At 43.8% G+C, this 27,333-nt stretch overlaps 1 protein-coding gene across 2 annotated transcripts; it reads right to left on the bottom strand.

Moving 5' to 3' along the window:
- Nucleotides 1-55: 55 nt before the first annotated feature.
- Nucleotides 56-26,619, bottom strand: LOC110826756 (uncharacterized). 2 transcript variants are annotated; one of them, XM_022057714.2, is made up of 5 exons: nt 26,486-26,619; nt 12,942-13,087; nt 10,605-10,796; nt 4,777-5,231; nt 56-4,186 (listed from the first exon to the last, which is right to left on the bottom strand). In XM_022057714.2, the coding sequence occupies exons 1-5, from the start codon at nt 26,593-26,595 to the stop codon at nt 3,890-3,892; spliced, it is 1,200 nt and encodes a 399-aa protein (XP_021913406.1). In that variant the 5' UTR covers nt 26,596-26,619; the 3' UTR covers nt 56-3,889. The 2 variants fall into 2 exon arrangements, with proteins under 2 accessions (XP_021913406.1, XP_021913407.1); XM_022057715.2 differs by lacking the exon at nt 26,486-26,619 and adding an exon at nt 17,341-17,547.
- Between the last annotated feature and the right edge of the window lie 714 nt (nt 26,620-27,333).

Raw genomic sequence — 27,333 nt, 5'->3', positions numbered from 1 at the left:
CATGTTCACAGCTATGGATCTTTATAATGCCCTAATTTTTATATTCCACTCAAAATAAATTAGAATTGTTATTATTTATAAATTAATATCTATATACACGTAATTTAAATGTACACGTCGGGACCATTACAGATTGCGTTCACCGCAGACACACACACACATTCACGCACTCACGCACTCACTCACAGTAGGCTCAGGCAAATTCAAGTGTTTGTACTTGTCCTGATGTTGCAGGGGGAATCCTGTCCTGCGCGACGCACGCAAATGCCACGCGTGTTTTTAATGCGTGTAAGTTGATGTTTTTCCAAAGGTGAGCAGGTAGTAATTTTTTGAACGAAAAACTACAAAATTTTCTACTTAAATTCGTCCGGATGATGAGACCTCCAGATGCAAGCATTTCATAATAATTCGTGAAGTATTAAGCACGGCTTTACTTTCTTACGTTAATTGAAAATATTATTCAAAGGTTTATTAAAAATAACATACATTTTATTAAATCTGGGGGGGGGGGGGGTTGTATCGCAACAACGACAAACTTCCTGGACTTAATCCATCGTGCTAATTCTGATTTTAAGAAACGACGTTTCGGAGACTATACTGTAACTCCGTCGTCAAGTGAAACCTTCTCTGTGGGGCCAGATAATAAATGCAGTCCCTGTCTTCGGAGAATACAGACTCCGAAACGTCGTTTTAATTAAAATTATAATTACGACGATGGATTATAATATACATATATTACAATAAATTTAAGTCACAGTATGGACTGGTTTTTGGGGGGGATTTTGGAATGTGGCTTTGTATTTATACAGTCAATCTGTTTTTCTCGAGTCTCACAACAGGATTGATCCAGAAATCTGCACATCCTCATTAGTGTGATCCCGAATTGTCATTTATATTCTTTTAAATGTCCTGAAAGTTCAGATGGAACGCATTACCTGAGCAGGTTAACTCAGGTAGTAAAACGCTCATTTTGTGTATCAGAGCTACACGTCTGCGTTCTAGTGAAGTGACCGTGGTTCGATTCTCTGCAGGTCGCTAATGTGCCCAGGTCGGTCTGTTATCAAAAGAGCCTCCAGAGATCTAACTCATGAGTGGAACAGCCAGAGCTTAAAGATGAACTCTGAGGTTAAGAATCTTTTGAGCCTATAATGCCTTATCCCACGTTTTACCCTTATTTGTACTACTGCGAGACAAAGACGTAATCTTGACTGTGGTTCAATGTGGTTTTGTTTAGTATTTTCAAGGTTTCTGTCTTTAAATTGACTGCGAAAATATTTACCCACTTCTCCAATTTATCACAAGCTGCATAAGCACATTTATCTAAGTCAGCAGTGTATAACTACTACGATGAATAAGGCCTATACTTTACTTGAATAAACTATTAGCAAATTAACCTAAAAACTATTTTTATAACCCCTTGACGCAGAAGCACACGTAAACAATATTTCAGCCCGTACCGCAAAGAAAACATTACAAAAATCAACTGGTTAACGCTGTTTAAGCTTTGATTTATTACGAGTCCTGTACACAACTGAAACTCGTCTGGTATTTAAGAATTCAGTCCGTACCGCAAAGAAAACAAAGCACTTCAACATTACAAAACATCAGGGTTTTTATATACTGCGTCGATGGAGTTTGTTACATTTGTGTGTTTTATTCTAAACCACCGTGTGTACAGTTTAGGGAACTTTTCGGGCAGATAATAATAAAATTTTTGTTATTTTCAGCAGTCGTCCGATAAGCATTGTTTTCGGATTCCCACGTGAAAAAACTTTATTCCACGTAAAGGCGTTATAAAACTTTGCCGACGAAAGTTTTCGTTACGCGCAGTTAAATGCAGATTCCGTAACCACGAAATAAAGACGTCAATTCTGAAAAACTGCTGAAGAAATTAATGATGGCCGTTGGTTTTCGTGAAACTCTAAAATGGCTAAGATACGGTAGCAAAGTGTCACATATTTTCTTTTATAATAATATCCTAGTAGCTATGCAACACGTAAGCTGTCTAAAGCGCATGTCTCACACCCCCCCCCCCCCCCACTATGGACGCCAAAACTCTGCCCTTGCCGTTTTATAAATGTACATACGCTGGGCAGGATTTTGAGAAGATGATCCCCACTTCGGAACCAGGCAGGAACTGATTTTACGTGGTATTCCTTAGTCAGGCCATACCGAGAAAATCTGAAATTTATCGCCTGCATATCAGCTGATATTGTCAGAATGGTGAAATGTAAACGGCTATCATAATTATCAAAGTCGTGGCCTATTTTAAGATTGCAGCCCGACACTTGGTTGGAGAGGCGGAGATAATTAATTAATTAATTTTGAATGTACCAGTCTCCGTACCGAGAGTAGAACCCAGGACTTCCAGAATGGGAAACATGCATGGTATCCACTTTACCATGTATTTACACATTATCTGCTAACCGCGTATCTTGTACACCCCTTTCAATGTTAAAAATTGGCCTTTGTGTTTATTTGTTAAGCCCGAACATATTCTGTTTTCTTTTATCTAAGTAAATTGTGTTCTTGAATAGAACCTCTGATGTCAATCGCCACAAGAACTCGGTGGTTTTTTCTGCTATCAGCAGATAAAACAGCGAAGATAATGATATCTGTGTTTGTAGAAGCAATCTGGTCATGTGTGTTAAAGCAAAGTGCAAGCCACGTGTCAGGTTTTAAAACTATTAAATACAAATAACTACATTGAAATTATTTGGTCTCTGTGCCGCTGAGAACAGTAAACGCGGCAACCAACGCAATGATCGCGCATAGCTCAAAGACCGTGCTGCCGGCACAGCCGTCAAACATCCTCAATGTACGGTATCGGTATAATATTTGCCTGTAATTTTCTGAGCGACAAGCATAGTGAACGTCATTATAAATTTTTATATAAACTTCACGACTTCAGTTCCACAGGTGGTTACTGCATCAGGCTAAAAGCGATATTTACGGACTACTTTTTGTCGCGAAACTGTTTTACTTCGGTAATTAGTCACATAACCTGTAAGAACCCGCAGACGTTTTGTGGCACGTGCAACAGAAAACTGACAAGTCTTATTTACATTTTAACGAGGAAAGTTGTGATTTTGATATTGTAAATTTTTCAAATATTTTGAGATCTGGATGGTCATGTCGGGTGCTTCACAGAATATTTTTGTGTCCTGAGACGTGAAGTTTTCACTGTGGTTTATATTCACATGTCAGTATTAGCAATATCTTTTTATGGCCATTAGATATCGTCATCTACCAGTGTTATGTTCATTCTGTTGTAATTATCAGTGAATGCCCATAATGTTTCTTACATTCCATTGCTTTCACCTCGGCCCTGAACAAGGTTCCTCTGAAACGTCGATGACTTCTACCGCGTTGACACAGAATACTCAACGATCAGCATATTGTGACATTATTATTATGCTTTGTAGGAATTTAACTTCGGTATCCTTGCGACCCCTTCGTGAAACCACTGATTTGCACTTAACACTGAACTAAGCACACGCCATCTGTCCCACAGTTTATCAGAATCCAGTATCTGATTCCACACTTGTTACGAGTCTGTTCATGCCTTTGTAAAAAGAAATGAAAACATCTCGAGTCGACATTATATTGTTCTCGACTTAAGGACACTCGCAAATGCAATAAAATATTTGAAGTTGACGAAGAAATGAAATGGTCTTCAAAATGACGCTCCGTTCACATAAATCTTCCCTCATCAAATACTCAAATCTGTTGTCCATAATCTTGTCATCAGTTTTCTTAGCAGTCTGTAGTGATTTAACCAAGGACATGCTATCAGGCGTCATTAACACTCACCAGTTCATGAACAAAGGACGAATATGTCCTTCGGTCGCCAGTTTTTATGGAACTCACCACGAATAACGTTTAGTCACTACCACCAAGCGCGGGGGTGAGGCTGGTGATGATGGGGGTGTATGAGGGGGTGCGAGTACGAAGGCATTACCAGATGGGGGTGGGGTATATGCTGCTCCGTCGAGGGCTGTTGCTGACCCTTGGCGCCGCCGGTACACGGCTTACCATCCCTTACGAGGACAGGAACAGCCACCCTGCGAGGTGATGGTAGAGTCGTGACTCCTGGGCCCACGTGACCCCCATGAGGGTCATGGAGCCCCTTCTCTTGTTGCGCCCGCTTTGTCTTGTACCGATGGTTCTGGAACCAGATCTTCACCTGTGGGAACACAAGACACAGGTTCTCTCAATTGTCACTCAAATCATTGGACAACCATCGACCTCGTGCGTTTGCTACATTCTCAAATTTAGGCAGGGTACAAAGTTTTCAGGTATGAAACTTCTCATGATTAAGAAATAAATTAAAATCCCACATAAAATCATTTAAAAACAAACACGCATGGACTTATTCTGTATGCCACTGCCCAATTCCGGAAGATGGCCGACTAAAGGACTTGAATTAATCCGGTACTCGTCAATTTAAAAAAAGCCTTATATCGATAAAAATTTCTTTATTTCAGTACGGAATCAAATGTGACACGTATTACGCGGTAAAATGTAATTTTTTAAAATAAGATTTTAATGTATTTAATATGTGAAATATGAGCCTGGAGTTTCTTAAGCAGAAATTCAACTCAAAGGCTATTTGCTTACAAACGCCCCCGCGATGCTTTGTTAATAGACAGTAGACATTCCCATTTTTTAAAATTTATTTTTGACGTCGGTGCCAGCTGAAAAGGGGAGATTCCACGCGAAAGCCTTTTTCCGCCTGCGTTTTACAGACGTGGTGCTGTGCGAGGTGTTGCCTACCTGTGTGGGCGTGAGGCGGATGATGCTAGCGAGGTGTTCGCGCTCCGGGGCCGACAAGTATCGCTGTTGCCGAAACCTCCTCTCCAGTTCGTAAGTCTGTGCCTTCGAGAACAAAACCCTTCTTTTGCGTTTCTTGGAGCCTCCGGGCTGTCCGCTCCCCTGGGTCCCCGCCTCGTGCTGTCCCTCCGACTCTTGGTCGTCCTCCTCAGTGTCCATCAGGTGGTCTTCGCCATCCTGCCCCATGAGGGGCGTCCTCATGAGGGCTGAAGGAACTGCGCTTGAAGAATCCGGTCCCGGACCATTGGCGGGACTAGTTGGGGGAGGAGGAAAGCTGTCCAGAGACACGGAACTTGAGTGGAGGTCGGGCTCCTGTTCGGGGCCACATCGAGAGGGGTCTGGAGGCACCAGGGAGCTGGGAGAAGTGCTGTCAGGGCTGACCTGCTGCTGGTGTGCTCCTGCAAGATTAACAGTGATACCAACATGAGTGGTTTTGGTGTTAGGTTACGTTCAGTGGCATACAGCGCAGAACTGTCGGGATAAAGCAGTTTTTCGCATGTTCCGGCTTCAAATGCCCAGAGTAATGTAGAGGAACTACAACGACGCACTCCGATTTGCAGTACACATAGGAAAATGGTCCTTCGAAACTGCAGCAGAGTTAATGTATCTGGTTAAAACGACGATAGATGAAAAGTGGATTCAGGAACAAATTGAGGCTAATTAATTTCGGGGAACGCTCTGACGTCGTGCAGTTACGAACGTGACGTAGAAGTGTGTGCCCTGGGTCGGTCTGTCTCAGGATAGTTTACGGCTATGGCAGTAAACCGAGAGAGCGGTGAATTTTTAAGCGAATATCAGAATCTCAAAAATGAATCTGTTCTGTGGACTTATTTAGGTTCTGGCGTACAATTTCAAGACGCGGTCTTTGTGGCTTTGAACCCGCAAAGTAAGCTTGATGCTCGTTTACTGCAGATACAAATCTATTATCCCGAATCTAACCTAACCTAAAAACATCACTACACAGCCAGCTACTCGTTGTTTGCCCCATTTGTACCTCAGATAAAAGTCGCGTAGCTTCGCCATCTCTCACACAAATTCCTTTAAAATGAACCTTTTTTTTTCATGATGGAGTTCGTTTTGTGGTTCCTGAATGGTTTGGGACAAACCAAGACGGTCTGATATATTTTGAAATATTTCCTATTGCAGAACTGCACCGTTGTCGTGGTTACAGGTAGCAATGCTTCGCACAATGTTATAGAATTGTTTGGGGGGGGGGGGGGGGTTGAATCAGAAGACGCCTTTTGAAACTTTATAATACAGACTGAGATCACGCCTTGCAGAGGGGCTCAAAAAGTAGCAATGCAACAAAGGTTAGACCCCTCCCCCCGTACGCAGCTCCGTGATTGGTTGTCCTCCATTGTTTGTTGATGCATGTGAACGCTTCAAATTTGTGTTCTATTAACTGCAGACAGCTGCTGCCTCGTGAGCAGCGACCGGCTCACAGGAAGAGTGGGCTACGTCCACTTCTGTGGCAGCTACAGCATCATCATCGAAAACAAAATGACGTCAGTGGTGAAATAAATGGTGTAATATTTTAACCTTTCCAAGCCCAGTGGTAACTATATGTACCACCTGCTTTAAGAATTACGATAGATTATATTTGTATTTATGTATTTCGTTTGTATCTCAGTGCAAACAGCGATCATTTCCTTAAACAGCGTTAACCAGCTGATATTTCGTAATGGTGAAGTGTGCTGTTTTCTTCGCGGTACGGACTGAATTCTTAAATATAAAGAAGACGAGCTTCGGCTGTGTACAGGACTCGAGGAAAATCAGAGCTTAAACAGCGTTAACCACCTGATCTGGGTAATGGTGAAGTCTTGTGTTTTCTTCGCGGTACGGACTGAATTCTTAAATATAAAGAAGACGAGCTTCGGCTGTGTACAGGACTCGAAGTAAATCAGAGCTTAAACAGCGTTAACCAGCTGATCTGGGTAATGGTGAAGAGTTGTGTTTTCTTCGCGGTACGGACTGAATTCTTAACCACTGGACAGGACTCGAGGAAAATCAGAGCTTAAACAGCGTTAACCAGTTGATCTGCAATTTGCCTTATAACGTGCGACGGCTGGGGCCCGTCACGTATGTCACTGTTGCGCCGACGGCTGCTCGGACAGATGTTGATTCGGGCAGCCGCCATCATGCGAAAATCAGGCCCCATGCAATTTTCTCTATTCTCACACTTTAGTCGGGGCGTAAGGGGTAGGACGCTTTTCCACCATTTTCTCACGGAAGAGACGCCGCGCTGTCTCTGCTGGAAAATTTCTACGTCGTTGTCGTAGTGCGGAGGAAATGCTCCAACCTAATTCCGGGAGATGTATAACCATCAGCCCTACATTTGCTGTACTCCTATTTGAGGTACACGTATTTTCCAAATGTCTTACCAGTTTTACAAAAATTCCACGTCTTCTTGACATTGGTGATGTAAGTGACTTGGTTTTTAAAGTAACTTTCTCTTTGTTTCATTACGAGATCTGCAGGTTGGTCTAAAATCTAAAATGAAAAACTTCTTGAAATAAACATTGTAAACGTAAAGAGATTTATATTTTCTGTTTCTGGCTAATGTTCTGAACAAAGTAGCGTTTTAATAATCCATTCGAGCTTCTTTTAAAACGGCCTGTCTTAAATTAATTTCATCGAAGACTTTACAAATGTATATTCCACAAATAGGACGTTTTGTAAAATCAGGAATAAATTTGAGGGTTGTATAAAAATAGGGTAAGTTGTTCACCAACTAAGCTACTATCAGCTTCTCAATATGATGTCTGATTTTTTTTATTCCGTTCTCGTTATTGCTTTAAATACACATTCTTTATCAGTTGCATAGATTACGATCCTTGTAACATGTTATCTCCGAAAGATGAGTAAGATGCTTATTTTAAGGCATTATCTGGCCATTTACTTTGAGGGACTGGGAAAAACCACGAAACGACCGTTCAGTGTGTCCATTATCCGTGCCGAAATTCGAACCTGGGACTTCCATCCACTTCTATCCACTCCAGAGCGTGTTTTCACTCTCGAAAAAGATGGCGGACTGGCACAACATGGGATTTGGGAACAAGTCAGGGACTCTGGGGCACGCGAACTGGTAGCGCGCTGTTAGCAAACAGCTGTTGCCTCGTCCCTTCGTTAGGGAGAGGGTTGGTGGAAGCCTTATTGTTATTGACAGAGAAACGATGTTTAATGCCTGATTTGCACCCCACCGAGGGGCGGGGGGGGGTGGAAAGTGATACGAGCCGTGTCATTAGTTTAACTTAGCAGCAGCCAAAGTTACTCTGCGAACACACACGGTCCATCGATTCTTCGGGTGTTCAAACACGCTGTTTCGACTGCGCGCGTTGTGGTTGCATGAGAGGGAAGATTGTCGTGAATGATGATGACTGGGAAGGGACTGGGAAGGAGGTGGTGGTTTCTCTTCTTTATTCTGTTGTTTTTTCGTCGTTTCTTCGCCTTCGTCGTCCGTTTCTTTCCCATTCTCTTTCAATTTTCTGTACTTCGTATCTTTCTTTCTCCTCATTTCTTCACTCTCCTTCCTTTCTGAAGCTGTTTTCTTCCACCGTTGTAGTTAGAGGTTTCGACATTACTGTCATTTAGCGTGTCAAACTCTCCCTGAAGATGGAGGCAACACATAACTTTGGTAACCACCTACAAGAAACTCTTTTTCCTGTCAGAGGGATACTTCAAGTGGGTGATCGGCCCATCCAAAAACCTACATGTGGAGTGTAGAAGACATCCACGCCCGAAGTGGGATTCGAATACACGATTACAGTGTACTAATATTTGGAGACCGCTATTTAGTCTAAGCTACTGAAAGAGCGTCGTTAAATAAGCTATAAAAATAAATAAATATGCATGACTAGAGTGTTGTATATTTGTGTTGCTTTGTTTGACCGTCTGAAGGCGAAACTCGTCTGCTTATCAAATTTAAAAAGCAAGTCCGTACCGCAAAGAAAACACTGCACTTCACCATTGCAAAGATTAACTGGTTAACGCTGTTTATGGAAATAATCGCTGATTTGTCTGAGATTCGTTCGAAACACATAAATACAAACCGTAGAGTTGCTGATTGTTGAATCAGGGGTCCACCGGTTGATAACCTCCGACCCACCTCGTGTAATATCAGCGCCAGGACACGTGAGGCTCAGCGGGACAGAATTTCATTCGCTGGACTGTTCGTACCTGACGTGACTTAATTTGGAAGAGACTGATACACTGATGACGTCACGACACGAGGATAATTGCCCCGATCCTCCCCAGGAGGGGGGGGAGGATGGTATCCAGTCCGTTTGCCTCTTGATGTGTTTCGTGCATGAACCTGGCCGAGTTCAGTGCCTCTTGTTGCAAGACGCCATCTTGCCTTAACAATTATTCCGTCACTTTGGAGAAACAACGCATTTTCGCGCATCCAAAAGGAATCAGCGACTGCCCTTAATCACACAAATTCGCATTGCAGTCACGTTCCACAGAAATATTCGGCCCTATATTACCACTAGGAGCCACGGTGGCCTTGTAATCCTGGGGTCTTGGGTTCGATTCCCGGCGGTGACCGAATTTATAACTTGTGTTGGGCAAGGCCGTGGTCTAGGCAACACGGAGTTTTCCTCCGTGGCATCCTAACAATTACTCCATTCACACACAGAAGAAGGCAATGGCAAACCACTTCTGGATCATCTGCCAAGAACGTATATGAACAGGTCCCAGTCCGAGAAAAGGATGGAAGGATCCTGTTCATATGGACCTGTCGTCAGACAGAACACTAAATAATAAAATATTAGCACTAAAAACCTATAGGCCTAGGCTTTCTTGACGTTCCTAGCCGCAGATGTTAATAAGTTAGGCCTACTGCATGAGCGGGAGTGAGGTAATAGGCCGATTTATGTATTTTCACAACCTAATAATTATGGAGAACTGAGAACTCACTTCGTACACATTTTGGATTGAAAAGATTTACAGCAATTCTTTTCCCTTTACAAAGATAGCAAAGTCTCGCCTTTGATATTTCTCAGAAACCAACGATAAAACTGTCGGTGCAGAAATGTATACGACCGTCACGTTGGTAACATTGTTGTTGCGCAGTTGATATAAACCCGGTCGGTTGCCAACACTGGTATTCTTTACCATTCAAAGTTTAACAATAACCAGAAACTTATTATGTGAGGTGACTGACTGGAACTTGATATTACCACACAACTTCTATCCTCTAAAATAAAAACTGCTTGTGCTGTGATCTGTCTTCACCGGCCATCTTGAGAATCTCACCACATTTTATCTACAGATTTAATTAATTAACTAAAGTGTCCCCACAGCCTTCTTTAGAAAAAGTTTCTTGTAGACATTGTTGAATGTATAATGACGTTCGATTGTTACAAGTATAGAAGGAGGCTTCCTTTTCGATTGTTGCCGTAACTGAGTGGTACAGATGTTAATTTGTTGCTTGAAGATTTTCGATTGTTGCCAAGAAACCACATCGTAAACGAGGAGACATTGTAATGCTCGAGTTTCTTTAAACACGTAGGCGTGTACTGTCGAGAAGTGTTTCAAATGAAATCCGAGGGTCATTGGGAGAGAGCCGCAAGCATGTTTATTGTTCTCAATTGTAGAGAACGTAAGGCTCAAATACAAATTAGCAACTTCACCTACTTGTAACGTAGGGAACCGAAATTTAGTGTCGATCACAATTAAATTTAATTGAAATCCTTTGATAAAAGCAGAAGGACATTGTTCATGTAGGCGTAAACAGACGAACATGAGAACGGAACAAGATGGCAGCTTACCGTGGTCGTTTCTCGTGGTGACAGATGTGGTCCATTGGTGTCTCGTGTGGGGCAGAAGGGGGCAATGTGGTTCCAGCCCAGGTACCCCTCCAGGGGCCCCCGAGAACAGTACAGTGTGGTGCCCCATAGCGGCCGCGTAGCTGGCAGCTATGGTGGTCAGATCGGGCGGGCTGGACATTAACGGCATCGACCCTGAGGGTGAGAGAAGCAGTTTCTCAGCCACACTTTAGTAGGTCTACGTATTTGTGTGCTCGGTGGTGAGTAAAAAATTTATGAAAGATTCTCATCATTCGATTTATTCCAAACACCTGGTTCTGTCTCCCGTTTAAAGCTTAACCATTTCAAACCTAGTGGTAACTATATATACCACCTCTTTTAATATTCAGCAATTCTTAATTTGCCCTCACAGCGTATTTCTGTGTTTTGTATTATCTTAAGTTTAAACAGCGATTATTTCCTTAAACAGCGTTAACCAGTTGATGTTTCGTAATGGTGAAGAGTTGTGTTTTCTTCGCGGTACGGGCTGGATTCTTAAATAATATTTTGATGAGCTTCGGGCTTCAGAAGTTTAAGAAGAAACCAATAAATGCCATGCAACTGGGAATGACACAGGGAACATCCAGGAACAAGGAACGGCGAACCGGACTGCCTCTCTCTAGTGCGTTTATACGGGCCGCTTGCAAATGGCAAGTTAAGCCCTAAACCTAGTTGTACTGTATTGTGGAATCCGGGCATTTGCCATCGATTGAAGTACCTCACACCACAAACTGACCACGGAACAAAGAATGACCACGATATTTCAGTGTGGTCGATATTAAAGTGAGTCCATTACGGTGGCAAGCCATATCGACAAGTGGCGAACCCAAGTTAGAGAGCGGGGAAAAACCGTCTAAAGAATTGTGGGGGAACGCAGTGACTCTCAGGCTAAGTGCGCTGCGATGTTCTGTTTTGCTTGTATAACGACGCTTATTTGAAGTTAACGAGTCAAAATTACGTTCACGCGGAAGTAAAGTGGGGACTGGATTTTGGAAATGTTTGCTGAGATTTCGTTCAGATTATCATATCTTCCTGTTTTCTGTTTCAAGAATGTAAGTTTAAATAAGCCAAGGGATATGCGTTTCAAAAATAATTTTACCGGTGTTTCACCCGCAGAAAATGAAGGTGTCAGAGAACAGGGTGCTTTTGGGAAATGTCTCGTCCTAAGAGGGATGATGGGACAGGAAGCTGGAAGAAACTGCTTGATGAGGAGACTTTTCTCTGCCGCCTGAAGCTATTTAGTTACTCAGCAATATTACACTTGCATATTCAGCTGTGCAGATATTTTAATGTAACAGTACCTATTTAATAATCCAGTCCGTACCTCAAAGAAAGCACAACGCGTCTCCATGACAACGACCAGTTTGTTAATGCTCTTTCAATAAATAATCATTGTTTATTGTGAGTATCGTACGAAACGTTTTGTACTTATCTCCCTATTTCGTGTCCACTTCGCTTACTAAAATCGCATAATGGCTCTAGTGAAGTGTCCTTAGGCCCTTTTTACACCGCGGCCTTCAAGAGCACTTAGTTCACCACTTAACATAGGCAACGACACAGATATGGTCGCATGTTTGCTGTTAAATGCAGACTATATTTCGATAAGAAAACTGGGTTAAACAACGCACACCTGGGGGGTGGAGGGGGTAACTGATCAATTATTCGCCTGTAGCCAAGAGAAAACAGGCCAAACGTCGTCAAGACGTTTCGGTGGCAAACATTTTGAAAAGCGCACTATTTGGACTACACAGACATTTTGAAGGCGTTCTTAACGCCATATGACGAATCAGTGACATATTCGTCTGAATATCATTTAAGAATCCAGTCCTTACCGCAAAGAAAACACAACTCTTCACCATTACATAGATCAACTGGTTAACGCTGTTTAAGGAAATAATCGCTGTTTAAACTTAGAATCAGACGAAACTCACACATAGAACGTGTAGACTTGCTGATTGTTAAATCAAAAGCTCGTTTCCTTCCAATCGATTCCTCACGATTAGGCCTTATGACTTGACTAACGCATTTCATGGCAACTGTTTGTTAAAACGAATGTCTTCTGGGACGTTGCGTCGCAGAGTCTGGTAGAAATCGACCGACGTTTCAGAGGTTCTTACCGCCTCCATCATCAGAACGATCATCACAGTCCCAGAAGACAGCCATCTTTACACTCGTCTCCGTGAGAACGTGAGACATCGCCAAGAGAACAAGATCTGCACAAGTTTTGGCGTTGCTAGCAAGTTGTTGAGGACAACCCCTTGTCGGCTGTCCACCTCTGGCGCTTGTAACGGGAATTCTTACCACCGTGATGGAGTTGGTGAGGCGCCTCGGACACTCCGTCGCCGCCCGAATTCGGTTTGCCCTCCGCTGCTGCGTCGTTGAGGTCCAAGATGTCGCAGATGTGGAAACCCGACGATCGAGCAGGCATCTTCAGGTTGTCCAGGAGCCTGTAACATGGCGGCAAGACCAAAGGGAACAATGAGGGAATTTGTATCCCACTCGAGAGAGCAGCTTGTAATGACGATACGAGCTGCCAGGAGACCAAGAGTGGCACAAGGCACATCTGTCTCCTCATTCGTTTGATATTCGAACTATTAGTGCTAGACGTTACTTGGTCCACAATAAGCTGACCGTTGTCGCATTAGCGTCACGAAATTATAAACATTATTCTGAGATTTCAGGTGAATTTCCGATGATGGAGGCAACAATTACCTCTGAAACGTTGGTAAACTTCTACGAGACTACAAGGCGAAGCAACCCCGAAGACGGCCGTCTTTTGAACTCCAATTATCGGAACTTAAAATCATGGAGGAAATGACAAGATGGTGGAATCAAGGTCTGCTGTTTTAATTTATCCCTATTTGTTGATCTATGAAGAGCTTTGCAATTACATAGTTTATCAAATATTATACATTTTAAATTTAATTCAAAATTTTCTTATAATTCTCAATAACTCCGCATCTTAAAACGAAATAATCTTGACTTATTTCGTGAGGATTTAGGAGCAGTGGCTGTTATGCCACTGTTGTTGTGAGGATCCGGCCTCCTGAAGTACTTCAGTTGAATCCGGGTTCGCCATTGTCGAGTCACGTTTTCGGTGACAAGTGTTTAAAATTTGCTGTTCGTGAATTGTCCGTCTGCGAAAGTCATGGAAGCCAATAATCTACCTGCTTGCCCGCATTCCAGAAAGCAGGGGCGACAACTTCCTCGGATATTTAGAAATTTCAGGCGCGACTAATTCAAAACGAATTATAGGCGAAAATTGGGGCTGATATTTTAGCTTCTCAGGGCGGCGAGTTTGAAGATGACTGTTTCGGGAGGGGGGGGTCTGAAACGTCGATAAACGTCTACCAGACTACACGGCCCTACATCCCAGAGGATTAACCTCGTTCTTAACGGTTTAGTCAAAATTTGGACCGGATTCATTTGGTTGAGGATAGGCACACGTGGCGGGCTGTTGTGAGCACGGTGACGAACCTTTGGGTTTTGTAAAAGGATGGGAATTTTTTGAATACCTGATGTAATGACTATCACTGGATCAGTAATTAATCTCCGCCGTGAAGTTATGTAACCCGCATGACTAACTGAACGAAGAATCTCGTCAGATTACGTGCCATTTCGAACTTGTTACTTGCGGAAGGCAACTTAGACTCTTCGGACTGTGATTCCCTTTTGTTTTATTTCTCAGCTCTGTAAGTAATCATTCAACAGGCAAGCGTTGGACGCAGGGCGTCTAATTTCCGTCTCGTTCCATTTCGGGTAGGGTGGAGCCCACATATGAACACGATATCACTGCGTGTGCACACACACACACACACACACATTTCTTGTTCGGGTCGATAGCCATTCCTTCTTCAGGTCATACGTCGTCTATATCAGCGGTTCACAGAGTCTCATTATGAAGATATAGGCCAAAATCCGATTAATGTCTATAAGAAAATTCGATCATTAAATATGGCTGTGAGAAGTGGAATTTGAGGTCCTCACGGTGACAGATATTACATTGGCCATCTTATGGGACGTAGCGCCGTGTATATACTGACCGATTGTCAAAGAGGACCTTACTGCTTCCATCATCATGGTGATACATTATCACCTCAACATCTTCTTATAAACGCAATTGTCTCGTCTAGTTGAATTCTTCTTGTAGGTCGTTTATAAAAATGACTCGTTACTACGATCTGTCGGTCGTCATGGACCTTAATGACGAAATTTAGTTTACTTTTAATTTAAATTAATTTAAAAAAAATTAATTAGGCTATATGTCTTGATGGTTAGGTAAAGGGCTGTGTTAACCTCTGCGAATAATATACATTTAGGTTTTGACACCTTGTAGAAGACTATTTCTTATGGAACTACAATTTTTATTGCATAAAACCCATGAATGAACTATGTCACAAAGTGTCCCGTCAATAGAATTAGATTCAGGCCTATAAAAATTGACACAAAAGAGTTTATTAATTAGTGGCGTAGAACACGACTTCACTTAACTTTAGATAGGAAGGAAATTGGCTTAAGTCCTCTCTTCTTTGTACGAAACTATATTAATCTGTTGTAAACTGAAATTCTGTGTACCTGGCGGTAATTCAGCTTAAACTGCGCGTATTAACGAGGTGTTACAGCGAGGAATGCAGACGAAGAACAAAGAAATGTAGGAATTTTCTACGTGACGCAGTGACAAAGTATTAAAAAGTTACTAAATTACGCCTTCTATTGCAGAATGGTTTACGTGCAAAGCTTAGTCAATAATTCTGAATCGTTAATGAGTCATTTCTCGCTGTTTCTGCTTGAGTAATCTTTAAATATCGGGTTTAATTTGTGTCGTTGCTAATCGCTTACGTCTTTCTGTGTATTCATGAGTAAGACGAGAGTCCTAAGTCTTACTTGATTCGGCGTTCTAGAAGCGAACAATTGCCCACAGCGACAGTTCCTGCCAAATACCGACCACGTTCACAAAAGGCGTACTTTGGTGTTGGCTGTTTGTGGTATTGCAGGGTGAGACAGTGTTACAAAACAAAAGAAGATCTTTCCGCGTGTTGAGAATATGGTCCTTCGAAAAATCACGGCTGCCCGTCCACCAATGTTGTCAACATCGTAAAAGTAAATTAAGAAACAAATATTGGATTTCGAACTTTTCCGGAGAAATCCCCATAGTCTGTTTACTGATACGGAAGTCATGAAGAGACCTAACGCCAAAGTGAACTAAGACCTATCTTATTTCCCTAAGATCTATTTTAATATCGCCCTCCTAACACGTTTCTGCAACGTCTGCGTCTCGAGTGATTACCCACCACATTTCTGTAAGGATTCTTTGTTTCTCGTACTGCATCGTTACCTTTTCTTTCTGCTGTGATTTGAAACTGCCTAGCCTACTTTACTTAAGTTTACTTTACTTAGAAGAAAATAAGGTCAGTGCCTCCTCATGCTGTAGAAGTCAAGTCGAACGAAAATTCAATATTATTGAATCCTTCGAAAAATCGTCTATAAATTATAAGGTATTATTATTATTATCATTATTCGGCTAAATTGGCTCGTAGGATAAAACATTTTATTTGCGTTCCTCAATCGGTTATCGGTGGGGATGTGCACGTCTAGACAGATGGGGCATTCGCCACTAGAAAATATTTTCAAGAGATACAATAAAATAAGTTGTAAAGTGAAACTCGATTTAAATTTAAACCTTAGAACAAATCGACTATTAAGATGCATTTGTAGGTAAATTAGGTGTCAGTAATAGGTTGCAAGCAGAGCTGAAAACTGCGGAATTTGTAGTTAGTATGCAGTAGGCTGAAACACTTATCCTCCGTACCACATTTGTACCGGAACCATCAGAAACCTAATGATTTTCCTTAGCTACATTTGACGGCCTAACTGTGGTACCGATTTAAAAGAGACGTAAATTAAGAAAGATTAATTTTACTTCCGAGTTGGGTTACAAAAACTGACAAATCTAATTCGTGGGTAAAAATTGACGAAATGAAAGTTCACTTCACACGAAATTAAATCTTGTCGCAGGAGCGCTGTTTCCTTTCATGTCGTTCCAGAATTTTCAGAGGACCTCTCCCCCTCTCCACAAGATTCGCTTAAGTTTATTGTCTTAAACCGAATTTTGACCGAATCTTAACTCTCGTTTTATAGCGACATTTCGCAATGGCCACACGCATTCTGTTAACGCCGTTAAATTAAACTCGGAACTTTGGAGAAACTTAAGGCCTTAAATAGGTCTGATACACTAATTCTGACTTTTTGAATGTATATGTTAGCCCTGTTAATTTAAATTACAAATCGTGCACATTCAAACTCGCTGTTCTAAATTTTGGCGTTCGTGGAGCTACGTTCAGTGTTTGCAAAACACCGGCCAGAGAGACGTCTTCAAATATGCACGAACTTCCTCGGGTGTAATAAGAACGTATGACGTACAGTATCTGTTATTTAAAGGCGAAGCACGTCTTCACAAATCTTAATAAGCATCGTTTCTACCCTGTAGATAGATAACACACTTCACGTAAACACTAGAACATTCAGTCCTTCGTATCCATTACTCACCTAAAGAAGCCGAATAACTTAGTCAAAACACCGACTCGCACATCCACAAAAACACACCGCATCTCCGTTAAAACTTGTGTAGCGAAATTAGAGTAAAATTAAATGAAAAATGAGGCTGGTGGTTACTATAGTTACCACCTTCACTACTACTGACCCTGGGAGAGCCGTCCGGATGGCAGCCGGGTTACACCAGGCAGCTGGCAGGAGCGCAGGACACCAGGGGTACCAAGCCAACAAGGGCCCCGGCTGGGGGGGTTGCAGGCGGGCCCCAGGTGGGCCCCCCGCACGGGCCTTCTGTTCTGCCAGTTTGACGCTTGCTTGACGGCAGAGCTGACCCGATCACAAGCTCGTCATGATGGCACACTGGCCCTCGAGAACACCGGATGGGACTGCAGCCGCCCCCACCCCCCACCCCCCGTGGGTCCCCGGACGCCGCGGCGTTTCGAGAACCCGTCATCCATTTCGAGAGCTCTCGACTCGCACAAGTAGCCAATGGTGAGTCGTCCTCTGAGGAGGAGTCTCGCTGTTTCGCCAATGGTAGGCCCAGGTCGAGGGGAGGATTTCGGCTCTCGGATTGGTTACAGCGAAACCTGAGCGGGCTGTTATTGGTCGACTGGAGGGGCGAGGTGTTGTTAAGGGTATCATTGTCCGCGGTTCATGATGAGAACCTTTTGTAACGCTCAGAGCACGTAAAAGTAGGTACTCTAGATGCGGCCGAGGGCAAAACCGGCACAAGGGTTTTTTCCCCGACGCTGCCATAAATTATTAAACGTCTTGGCTCAGTGAGGGAGACCGGGGTTCGATCCTCTAGCCTCTGGGGCCCTCCCAGGCAGCCTCCTATCCAATGGGTACCGGGGTCCTTTCCCGGGGGGCAAAGCACTGCCGGCCATCTAGTGACGATATCGAGAATGAGCAGGGGCTATACAAGCTCTCCCCCCAAGCGCCTACATGGCTCCTGAGGGTGTGGAGAGGATTCGTCTGGCTCTGGATAGGGGTTGAGGGGGCTTTTGTGAATAAGATAATGAACCTACTAGCTCTATAAATGTCGAGGGATTTCTTCGCTACTTGAACGACTGTGGTGTATGGCGATCCATGGTTCGCATTCTCTCGCTCTGTAACCTGGACATTTTTCTCCGGTTGTAATGACTTAGGACTTTCTTAGTTTTCTTCGGTATTTCAGGTAAATGATGAGACTTCGCTTTAAAATAACCCACGACCGCTTCCTTTTGTGTCCTTCACGTTTAGTGTTAACAAACAAACAGGTTTACTGTACAGAGAATAAAAAGAGTGGGACACTCATTTGGGTAAAACGTCTCTTGAGTGACCGCCAGTTCAGATCATCTTTTTTGCTTTCAGAAACGTCTTTTTTGTTAATTCACTGCGAGCATAATCGTCACAAAGAACACGTCTCCTCGTGATGATTTTAGAAGTAGACGCCCATCACAGTGGGCACTAGAAGAGTGTTCCTACGTTCGAACCCACGTCCTTTGCATTAATGATTTAATCTTGGCAGCTTCGCTGATCCTATTTGTCGCTATAAATTCTCCACCACCTCCCCCCCCCCCCCAAAAAAAAATGTTGGTCCCACTTCAGACAAAACCCGGGTTTCAGATGAAGAGTGGCTTATTAAAGAACGCTGTCCTTCATACGTCATTGTCTTTTGAAGCACGAAGCTCGTATAAATAATACTTAAAAGCCCAATCCGTACCTCAGACCAGATAAAACAAATATTAATCAGTTAACGCTGTTTAAGGACGTAATCCACGTTTTGTTCTGAGGATCGTAAGAAACCAATTAATGTCCTGTGTGGGCAGAATTACTCAGTCTCACGCGGTAAATTACTTACAAGTAGATCTGTTTACCTCCGTGTTTTAACGGTTGTTATGAATCCTGTAAACTTTGCACCAAATACTCCCCTGTGTCGAAGCCCCACCATGCGAAAGGATATGGAGTCCTGGAGGTAAAGTTCCAGTCATTATAGATCTCGGTTCTGGACAAAGCAAATCTTGCAGATTCACGTTCCAGCCGTCATTATCCTTAGAGCAGGAACAAGCTATCACGTCTCGAGTGCAAGCGGAACGAGTAGGGTAATATCGATTCTGGTTCTTCCAGCGACCGCGGAGTGGCTGTGGGGGGGGGGGGGGGGGTGCTGTAAGGTCGAGGGTCATGCTCCTTGCAAGACTGCGACAAGGCCCCTAGACGCCTTGAGAGACAATGGGTGAATTTAGCGACGCTTTTCTTAACTGCGTATTGAAATGTCGAATGACGAATCTTGGGGACGGAAGCCATTTCTGGAACACGAAGTTTTCATAATAGCCCCGCCACTGGTCCCCGTACTGAGCCAGATTAACTCAATCAACACCCCTCAAAACTGTACGTCCCTTAGCAACATTTTAATATTACCCTACCATCTACGCCTGGATCGTCCGAATATACTTTTTCCCTTCAGGTTTCCTACAGATAATTTTAACTCGTTTCTGATCTCCTCCATTCCTGCTAAATGTCCCGGCCATCTCACCATTCTTAATTTCATGACCTTAATTATATTATCTTTAAGAGTACAAATAATTAAGTTTCTTGTTATGCATTTTTCTCCGGTCTCCTGTCCTCGGACAGCCTCAGTGAGATAGAGGGAAATAAAAGGGAGAAGAAGCCGATGACAGTCGAACCGCCCTGACTCGGTTACCACAGCCTCTTTTATGACAAGAGGGTGCCGCGCGCTAGGTCGAGGTCTGCGCTGATCTGATACACCTGTCTGGCGACGTCATAACCAACACAAGTGTCCCTGGAGTGTTTCGAGTGGTGTAATCCTGCCACTCAGCGGCTGTCAGTTCACTCGAGTGTTGAACTCGGCAGCCCGCTCGACACTCAGCGCAGTGACAGCAATTACAGAAAGTAGGCCCTCGGCGGGTCCTCGACAGAGCAGGAGGCTGAGAGAACCCACCAAAGTTACCTGCTCCCTTAGTAGTAAACGCAAACAATGTTCAGAGCCAATAACGTCGAGCATAATACAGGGCGTTCAATTTAAAACGCAACACGAATTACAAAAATATTTACGAGATTTGATTACATCAAACGCCGAGAATGTCCACAACCTAATCGCAGACATTTTTTACTGTGTTTCACATGACTTTGTAACGTGTTTATGGGTCATTGTTGGCGAGAAATGCGTTCGGTATTATTTCTCACGAAGAACAGTGAAATATCTGCACGCGAAGCGATGTTCGAAACTGCAAACAGCTTTTGCGCAACTCTTGTGACCAGCGGCCTAGCAAATACTGTGACCTTGACTCAAAGGTTCCACGGGGGAGGATGGGAGGTTCCATTATACGGAGATGGATCTGCTTCTGATTTAATTTTTGAACAGCAGTTCGAAACTGTTGTTTCCCTTGTAAAACTGTTAGTTGCTCAGCTGTTCAAGAAATTCCCTGCTTGTATGGGCCCTGATGGATTGTTACACTGACTATGATGCAGCCTACGCGATTATTTCCCTAATTAGCATTAACCAATTAATCGTTGTCATGGATACGTGTTGTGTTTTCTTTCAGGTACGGAACGAATGTTATTTTTTATATGTTATGGTGAGCTTGTGGCTTTAAATGGCCTGAGAAAAGGCCCGTATTATGGAAACTGCTATCAATGTCCATAATTACTACAGCGTAAATGACTAACCATATTATACAAGGCAGAAGGCAGAGATTTGTGATACGCGCGCTAGTTAGCATTTGTTTTATTGCCATGGGAACCGGAACATGTGCAGTCTTGTTTTCAGATGACTCGCTACTGAAGATCAGTGCACCGGACCGAGGCCTGTGTGTGCCAGAAGGGCATACGTCGCGCCAATCGATGCTTCTGAAGTGGCTTTACTGGTTTGGCCTTCCGTACCGCCCGGAGTCGCTGTAACCGGAACTTTGAAGAGGGTACACATCATAACATGAATGAGACATACGGTTTATGTGTTGGCACAGCATTGGCGTCGTGCTTTGTAGGTTCCGAAGGATTAGACATTACAGATTTCCACATTCAGACAGTTCTGGACACGTTTTCAATGCACCGCCATGCTAGATTACGTACATAAAGTCACGATGATTTTTAAATCGTTAACAGACTTTAAAAAAATATTCCACGCGGTGGCCATATTGTTATTTTTTTTTTTACGAAATTACCCTTCGAACTTCCTCTATAACACTAAATTCCCGCAGGTAGTTGAAAATTTTCCCTTCTCGTGTGCACCCAGAAATTTCATTACATCGTTCACAAAAGCTTGGCATTCGACCGTATCCTGAGAGAGTTCGTACGAAATTTCGGTTTTTTGAGCCCGGGACACCTGTAGGTCACTCTGCCCCGCTGATGCCTCCGCCCTGAAGCTGCTGACAGACGATTCTTGTGTCACGTTAATACAATATAAATATCACGTGACCTGGTACGGGCAGACATCGCGTGAACGCTTTCGACGTTGTGTGTCGTCACGCCATCAACTCTTCCTCGTCCTGTTTCGCTCGTTTCTCTTTCTTCTTTCCTTCTTCCGTTGTCGCCTGTCCACTTTCCTATCATCTCATCATCTTCCAGTTAACAGTGTACGGGTTTCTGTACGTCATTATGGTAGGATTCCATGGATGGGGGATCGGCTCGTCGCAAAACTCCTACTTATACGGGATCTCAGAGAATAGGATGAACGTAGACAAACATCGACGTCCAAACACTGTAAATTTAATTCCTGTGCTGTTCTCTAATTGGATTTATTATGACTTACTAATTCTTTTATGGTAGAGCAACGAGGCCTGATCCTTCGGAAGTCTGATTCGAGCCAATCCGTAGGTGAGGTTTGCACCTGCAGCCACCCCTCGGCGAGGGAATGAACCAGCTGATGGGTCGTTTAGCGCTGAAGCCGGGTAACGAGGGGATGAATTATGATGATTAATCAGGGGCTGGTCTGCTGATTCACGGGGAGGTTAGATGCAGAAGGGTAACGTGGCACATACCGGGACATGAGAAACGTTCACAAAATTTTGATTTCGAAACGTCACGTCAACAAACCGAAGATTATATTATAAATGGACAAAGTTATCATACCTCAAAAGTTGGACTCTGGTGTTTGAGGGTTCAACCTTTGAATCCTGTCTAGCGTGAAGCCGTCAATTCGAAGCTTGTTGGGTTGGCATGTCGTGCAAACAAATAATAAACTCATCGCCCTGATGATGGAGGCAGCAAAGACCTCCGAAACGTCGGTAAACTTCTACCAGACTACACGGCGCAACAAACCATCTTCAAATGACAAACTTGATTAACTAGGATATGCATCTCATTTACCCCTTGAAGCACGGTGAGAGTAATACACGTATGTATCACCCGCAGTCTACCTACAGGGTGAAAAATTGTCTGTATATAATTCTCGTAATAAACAGCATTGACCAATTGATCGTTGTCACGGAGACCTGTTATGTTTTCTTTGAGGTACGGACTGCAATTTTAAATAATATTCAGACGAGCTAATTCGGCTTCGAAGTGTTAATTTGCCTCTCATGTGCTCCATCACGTCTGTCCTCGGCTCACAGCAAACTTTCTTTACTTAAGATGGTGACGTCATGCTGGTTCTGGTACGGGCTAGCAACGCACGCACTTTGCACCTGCGGGGCTTCCACGCCTCCTCCCCCCCCAACCTCCAGCTTTCCAGAACTGACAACTCGTCTTGTACCTGAGCAATTAGGGCGACAATGCAAGACAAGAAGGGCACAACTCTCGACTTACCTCGGAACTCCGGTGCAGTGCGTCTTTGCGGGCACAAAGAATCGGTACCGGGTCCAGATCGCACTCACGAGGGCCCCGGTTCGTAATACCAATGCGTAAGGCACAGTTTCTATATTCTTTGTCAAAAAATAAGTGTCGTAGAATTGGTTCATGCCGTATAACCGTATGAAACACAGTGGTAACTATATCTACCACCTGCTTTACTACTCGATTGACTCTGTGGCTCGTCCGCGTGATATTATTACGAATTTCGTATGATTCTGGGAGTAAACATAGATTATTTCCTTGCTAAGGTCGATCTTAACCAATATTTGCACTTAAAATAGATAAAATCACTCGAGGGTCCGTACAACTTTCAGGGAGGGCTGATCTTCAGTTAGGGTATTTAAATAACGGAGGATGAGATGGTTTGGACACGTAGATCGAATGGATAAATGCGTACAGAAATATATTCAGAAGACCTGTAGAAAATAAGACTACTTGGGAGCCCTATGACTAGTTGGAAGGAAAATATTAAAATGTGTCTTACGGAAATATTGACTGGATTCAACTGGCTCAGGGTAACAACCTCTGTCGGAGTCCTGTGAGCACGGTAATGAACATTGGGGTTCCACAAAAGACGGAAAAATTCTTGATCATCTAAGCGACTGTCAGGTTTTAAGTAAGAACTCTGCTCCATAAAGAAGTTACGTAGTATTTAACTTATGATAAGTATTTGTTATCGCCTGAATATTTATTGAAACGTTCAAGTGAACAACTAGAATTTGAAGTTCTCACGGCGTCGAGTGGTCTGGTAGAAGTTTACCGACGTTTCGGAGGTCTTTGTTGCCTCCATCATCAGGGCGATAGCCCTTCATTTACTTCTCGCAGCACGACTTTTAACACGAAGGATGGATGCTTTGCTCCTGAGACGTGAGGACCTCGAGACAGCTGCCGGCTGGTGTGGAAAGGTTCGTGTTTTGCGTGAAGGGGTTCTCGACTGTTTGTCATTGCCTGCTACCAGGCTGATTGTACGATGAATGATGATGTTGCTCGTCTCTGTGGCAACACGGGGGATAAACAGATGCTCCTGCCCTCGTACGGCCTTGGCCGCAACCTGAACGGCTCCGTTACACGATCATAATTTCTTCGTCAGCCACTGGTTTGCTGTTCCCATGCCACGAACGAAGTACGAGGTGCGATCAGAAAGTTTCAAGACTGTGTCAATAGAGGGCGAAACGGATGTAGTACGAGCTTCTGCCGCTAGGGGGTGCGGCCTACATTCATAGTGAATCAGTGTGCCAGCCGGCATCATCGAATTAGCATTTGTTTCTTAGTTACGGGCGTTTTGGTAGTTCATTACACCGACCCTCCTGCGATTTCGGAATGGCGTGTGCATCAAATTTTGCCAAAGACTCGCCAAAACGGCTACGGAAACCTATGAAATGCTAAAGCAAGCATTTGGGGAGTCCGCAATGGGTCGTGCACAAACTTTTGTGTGGCATTCACGTTTTAAAAATGGCCGAACCTCTGTCGATGATGACGAGCGTTCTGGACGACCATCTTCGAGCACAACGCCCGAAAATGTTACGAAGATTCGGCAGGCCATTCACGCGACGTCGTACCATCAACGACTTGTGCGACATTGTTGGGATAGGCTATGGGACCTGGCAGCTGATTCTAAAGGAAGAACTCCACATGCGACGCATCATGACAACGCGCCAGCGCACACCGCCCTCAAAGTTCGGCAGTTTTTGGCCTCAAACACCATGGCCGTCATCCCGCACCTTCCTTATTCGCCGTGTGACTTCTTCCTCTTCCCAAAGATGAAAATTCAACTAAAGGGAAGGAGATTTGAGACGATAGAAGAGATTCAGGCAGAATCGCAGATGGTGCTTGACAGGCTGACAAAGAAAGATTTCCAGGGATGCTTCCAGGCTTGGCAGCGGCGCTGGGATCGTTGTGTTCACTCCCAGGGGAACTACTTCGAGGGTGATGGATGAATTTAATACCTGAGATAAGTGTACGGGATTTTATAGGCGCAGTCTGTAAACTTTCCGATCGCACCTCGTATCTCGTCCTGATACATCATTTGCTCGTCAGATAATTCAGTTTGCCGTAAAATTATCGAAATATCGTCAAAACTAAAGCGAAGGGAAGGACTTTGTGGAGTCCCGGAAACATTTCGTGTTCAGTACGATGAAATGGCTTCGGTGTTTAAGACGCGATACACCAAAATGTCCGTTTCTGGCACTACAGGAGCTCCTTCAGATGTTTACGGGCGAATGCCTCAAAACCCTATTTTACTCTGCTCTGTAAAATAAGACCGAATATCAGGGATGTCCAACAAATGGAAGTAACAGAATCCTTCTTGATCCCCAGCGTTATAACGAAAGTGTGAATTTATAGGTTCATATCAACGTTTCGTAACGAGATACTCTTTTGCATTTTCAGCCCTGAAAATGGAAGCAGAAAGGACCTCCGAAACGTTGGTATGAACCTACAAATTCACAGTTTGTAACAAAGAAACCAACATCGGCATCTTCATCGCCGTGGACACCTCAGAAAACTTTGTACTGACAACGGAAGAAGTTGTTGGGTCGTGTTCGATGATCCGCTGATCGCAAAAGGAAGAATCAATTGAATAGGCCTATATAGATAAAATGGAGAATTATGGTGATTGCATAAAGAAGCTTTTGTATCGCCTGTCGAGGTCTCGCCTCCCACGGAGCGTCAGTTTGCTCTAACAAGACGTCCCCACCGCACGATTCGGATATTAATGCTTAAATAATTTGGCATGAAACCGACCACCCAGCCTCTCAGCTCATCTGTCTCACGGCCTGAACGCACGGGATCGAAGCCCTCTCAAGGCATTTGTTTCTAGGGACCCCTTCTGCGTCAGGGGCAGAAACCATGCGGTATTTTCCCTTGTTAAGGAAATTTCAGTTTCGCGTCGTGGCATCACTGTAGTAAGTGAACCCGCCGTCAAACAGTGAAAAGTGATAGTTCAGGCTGTCAAAATTTATTGTTGCATTCTCATAACATGTGAAGAACTTTCACACTGAGGATTGAGGTTGTTAACCACCTACAAAACAAAATGGCGTCACAACGCACGTCAAATTTGAACTTAGCTCTTCATTAATTTGAGAATCTTGGAAAGAACGCGTTGGGTGACGACGAAAGGGTCAAATTGCAAGGAATAAGTCAAGACGTAGCGATTTAATGAGCGTCTTGATACGAGGTGGAGAAGTCTAGCCGTGCGCGCGTGATGTGGAATCACTGATCATTTTCTAAGTAACCACGTCCAGAGCTGAACGCGCAGTCCACACAACCGAACGTGTGTTCCGTTCTGTCTCCGCAGGATAAAGCGACCTTCGTTTGTGATGGTGATAACTCAGTCCATCTGGTGCCGAGGTTCTGAATGCGCGGTCCAATTCTCCAACTCCCAAATTCTCCTTCATTAATTACAGGGGCAAATTTATTATGTTGGTAAGCTTGTAGCTTTTTATCTATGCTGACATCGTACTTGACTCGGTGAAGAGTTGAAGGGTTAGCAAAGCGGTGGCTTTTACCTGTAATCGTCGTCAGAGCTGCTGATGTAGTCGGGTGGGATGAGATGCCAAGTGGGGTCCGGGTCGTGACCCCCGGTGTAACATTCCACTTCGTAGCCTGTGCTGCACATCGTGCGGATCGGTCAGGCTGCGGGTGTGAACTGATAGGAGGAAGCAATCAGTGGTTCTAACACTTTATCGCGTTGCCAAGGTTACCTACAGCTGCCTCCCTTATCTGTGCCAACTGCGCTAAGCCTTATCGCCATCAGCCGGACAGAATAAAAGTGGACACACAGCAGAATTTCGGCTAGAAAATGTTGGGTTTCGATATTCCTCGACAACTTTCACCGGAATTAAGAATTGGTACTTCAATGCATATTTTCCTCTTCGGCGAGAGAGGACAGAGGGTGTTTATTTTCTGACCAGCTGCAGGAGCTGTCTTTCGATCGCACACAGACCATTAATATGTTTACGCGGTAGAACGAATTGGAGTCTAGGCAGAAACCTTTGAATATTTCTAAAATATTGGCCCTGGAGACACTTTCAAAACTCCTCACTGGCCACCACTGACTTCTTACGCAAAGCAAAACAACTGACACACTCGAGGTGCAAGTGCGTGCTGAGATTGTTGTCCGTTCGCTCGCACAAAACACTCTCCCGATAAGATATCTAAAAGTAGGTCCCTAAGTTCTGAAACGATTAAGTCTTTCAATTTGAGTGTTTCGTGAATTACAATCACAATTACAGAAGTGAATCTGTTAAATTTCAAACGGTAACATCTTGTCAGTGCCACGTGTTGTCTTAATGTCTCTCTGCCTTAGCCAGATCTTTAACACTTTTTATTATGGTACTCGTTTAAGTGTCTTATA

This window comes from Zootermopsis nevadensis, unplaced genomic scaffold (assembly GCF_977971745.1).
Source record: "Zootermopsis nevadensis isolate Lab colony 2312 unplaced genomic scaffold, Znev_1.0 Znev_ptg000028l, whole genome shotgun sequence".
Taxonomy (NCBI): Eukaryota; Metazoa; Arthropoda; class Insecta; order Blattodea; family Termopsidae; genus Zootermopsis; species Zootermopsis nevadensis.
Note: the sequence above shows the minus strand (reverse complement) of the source record. Positions and strands in the feature narration are given on the sequence as shown.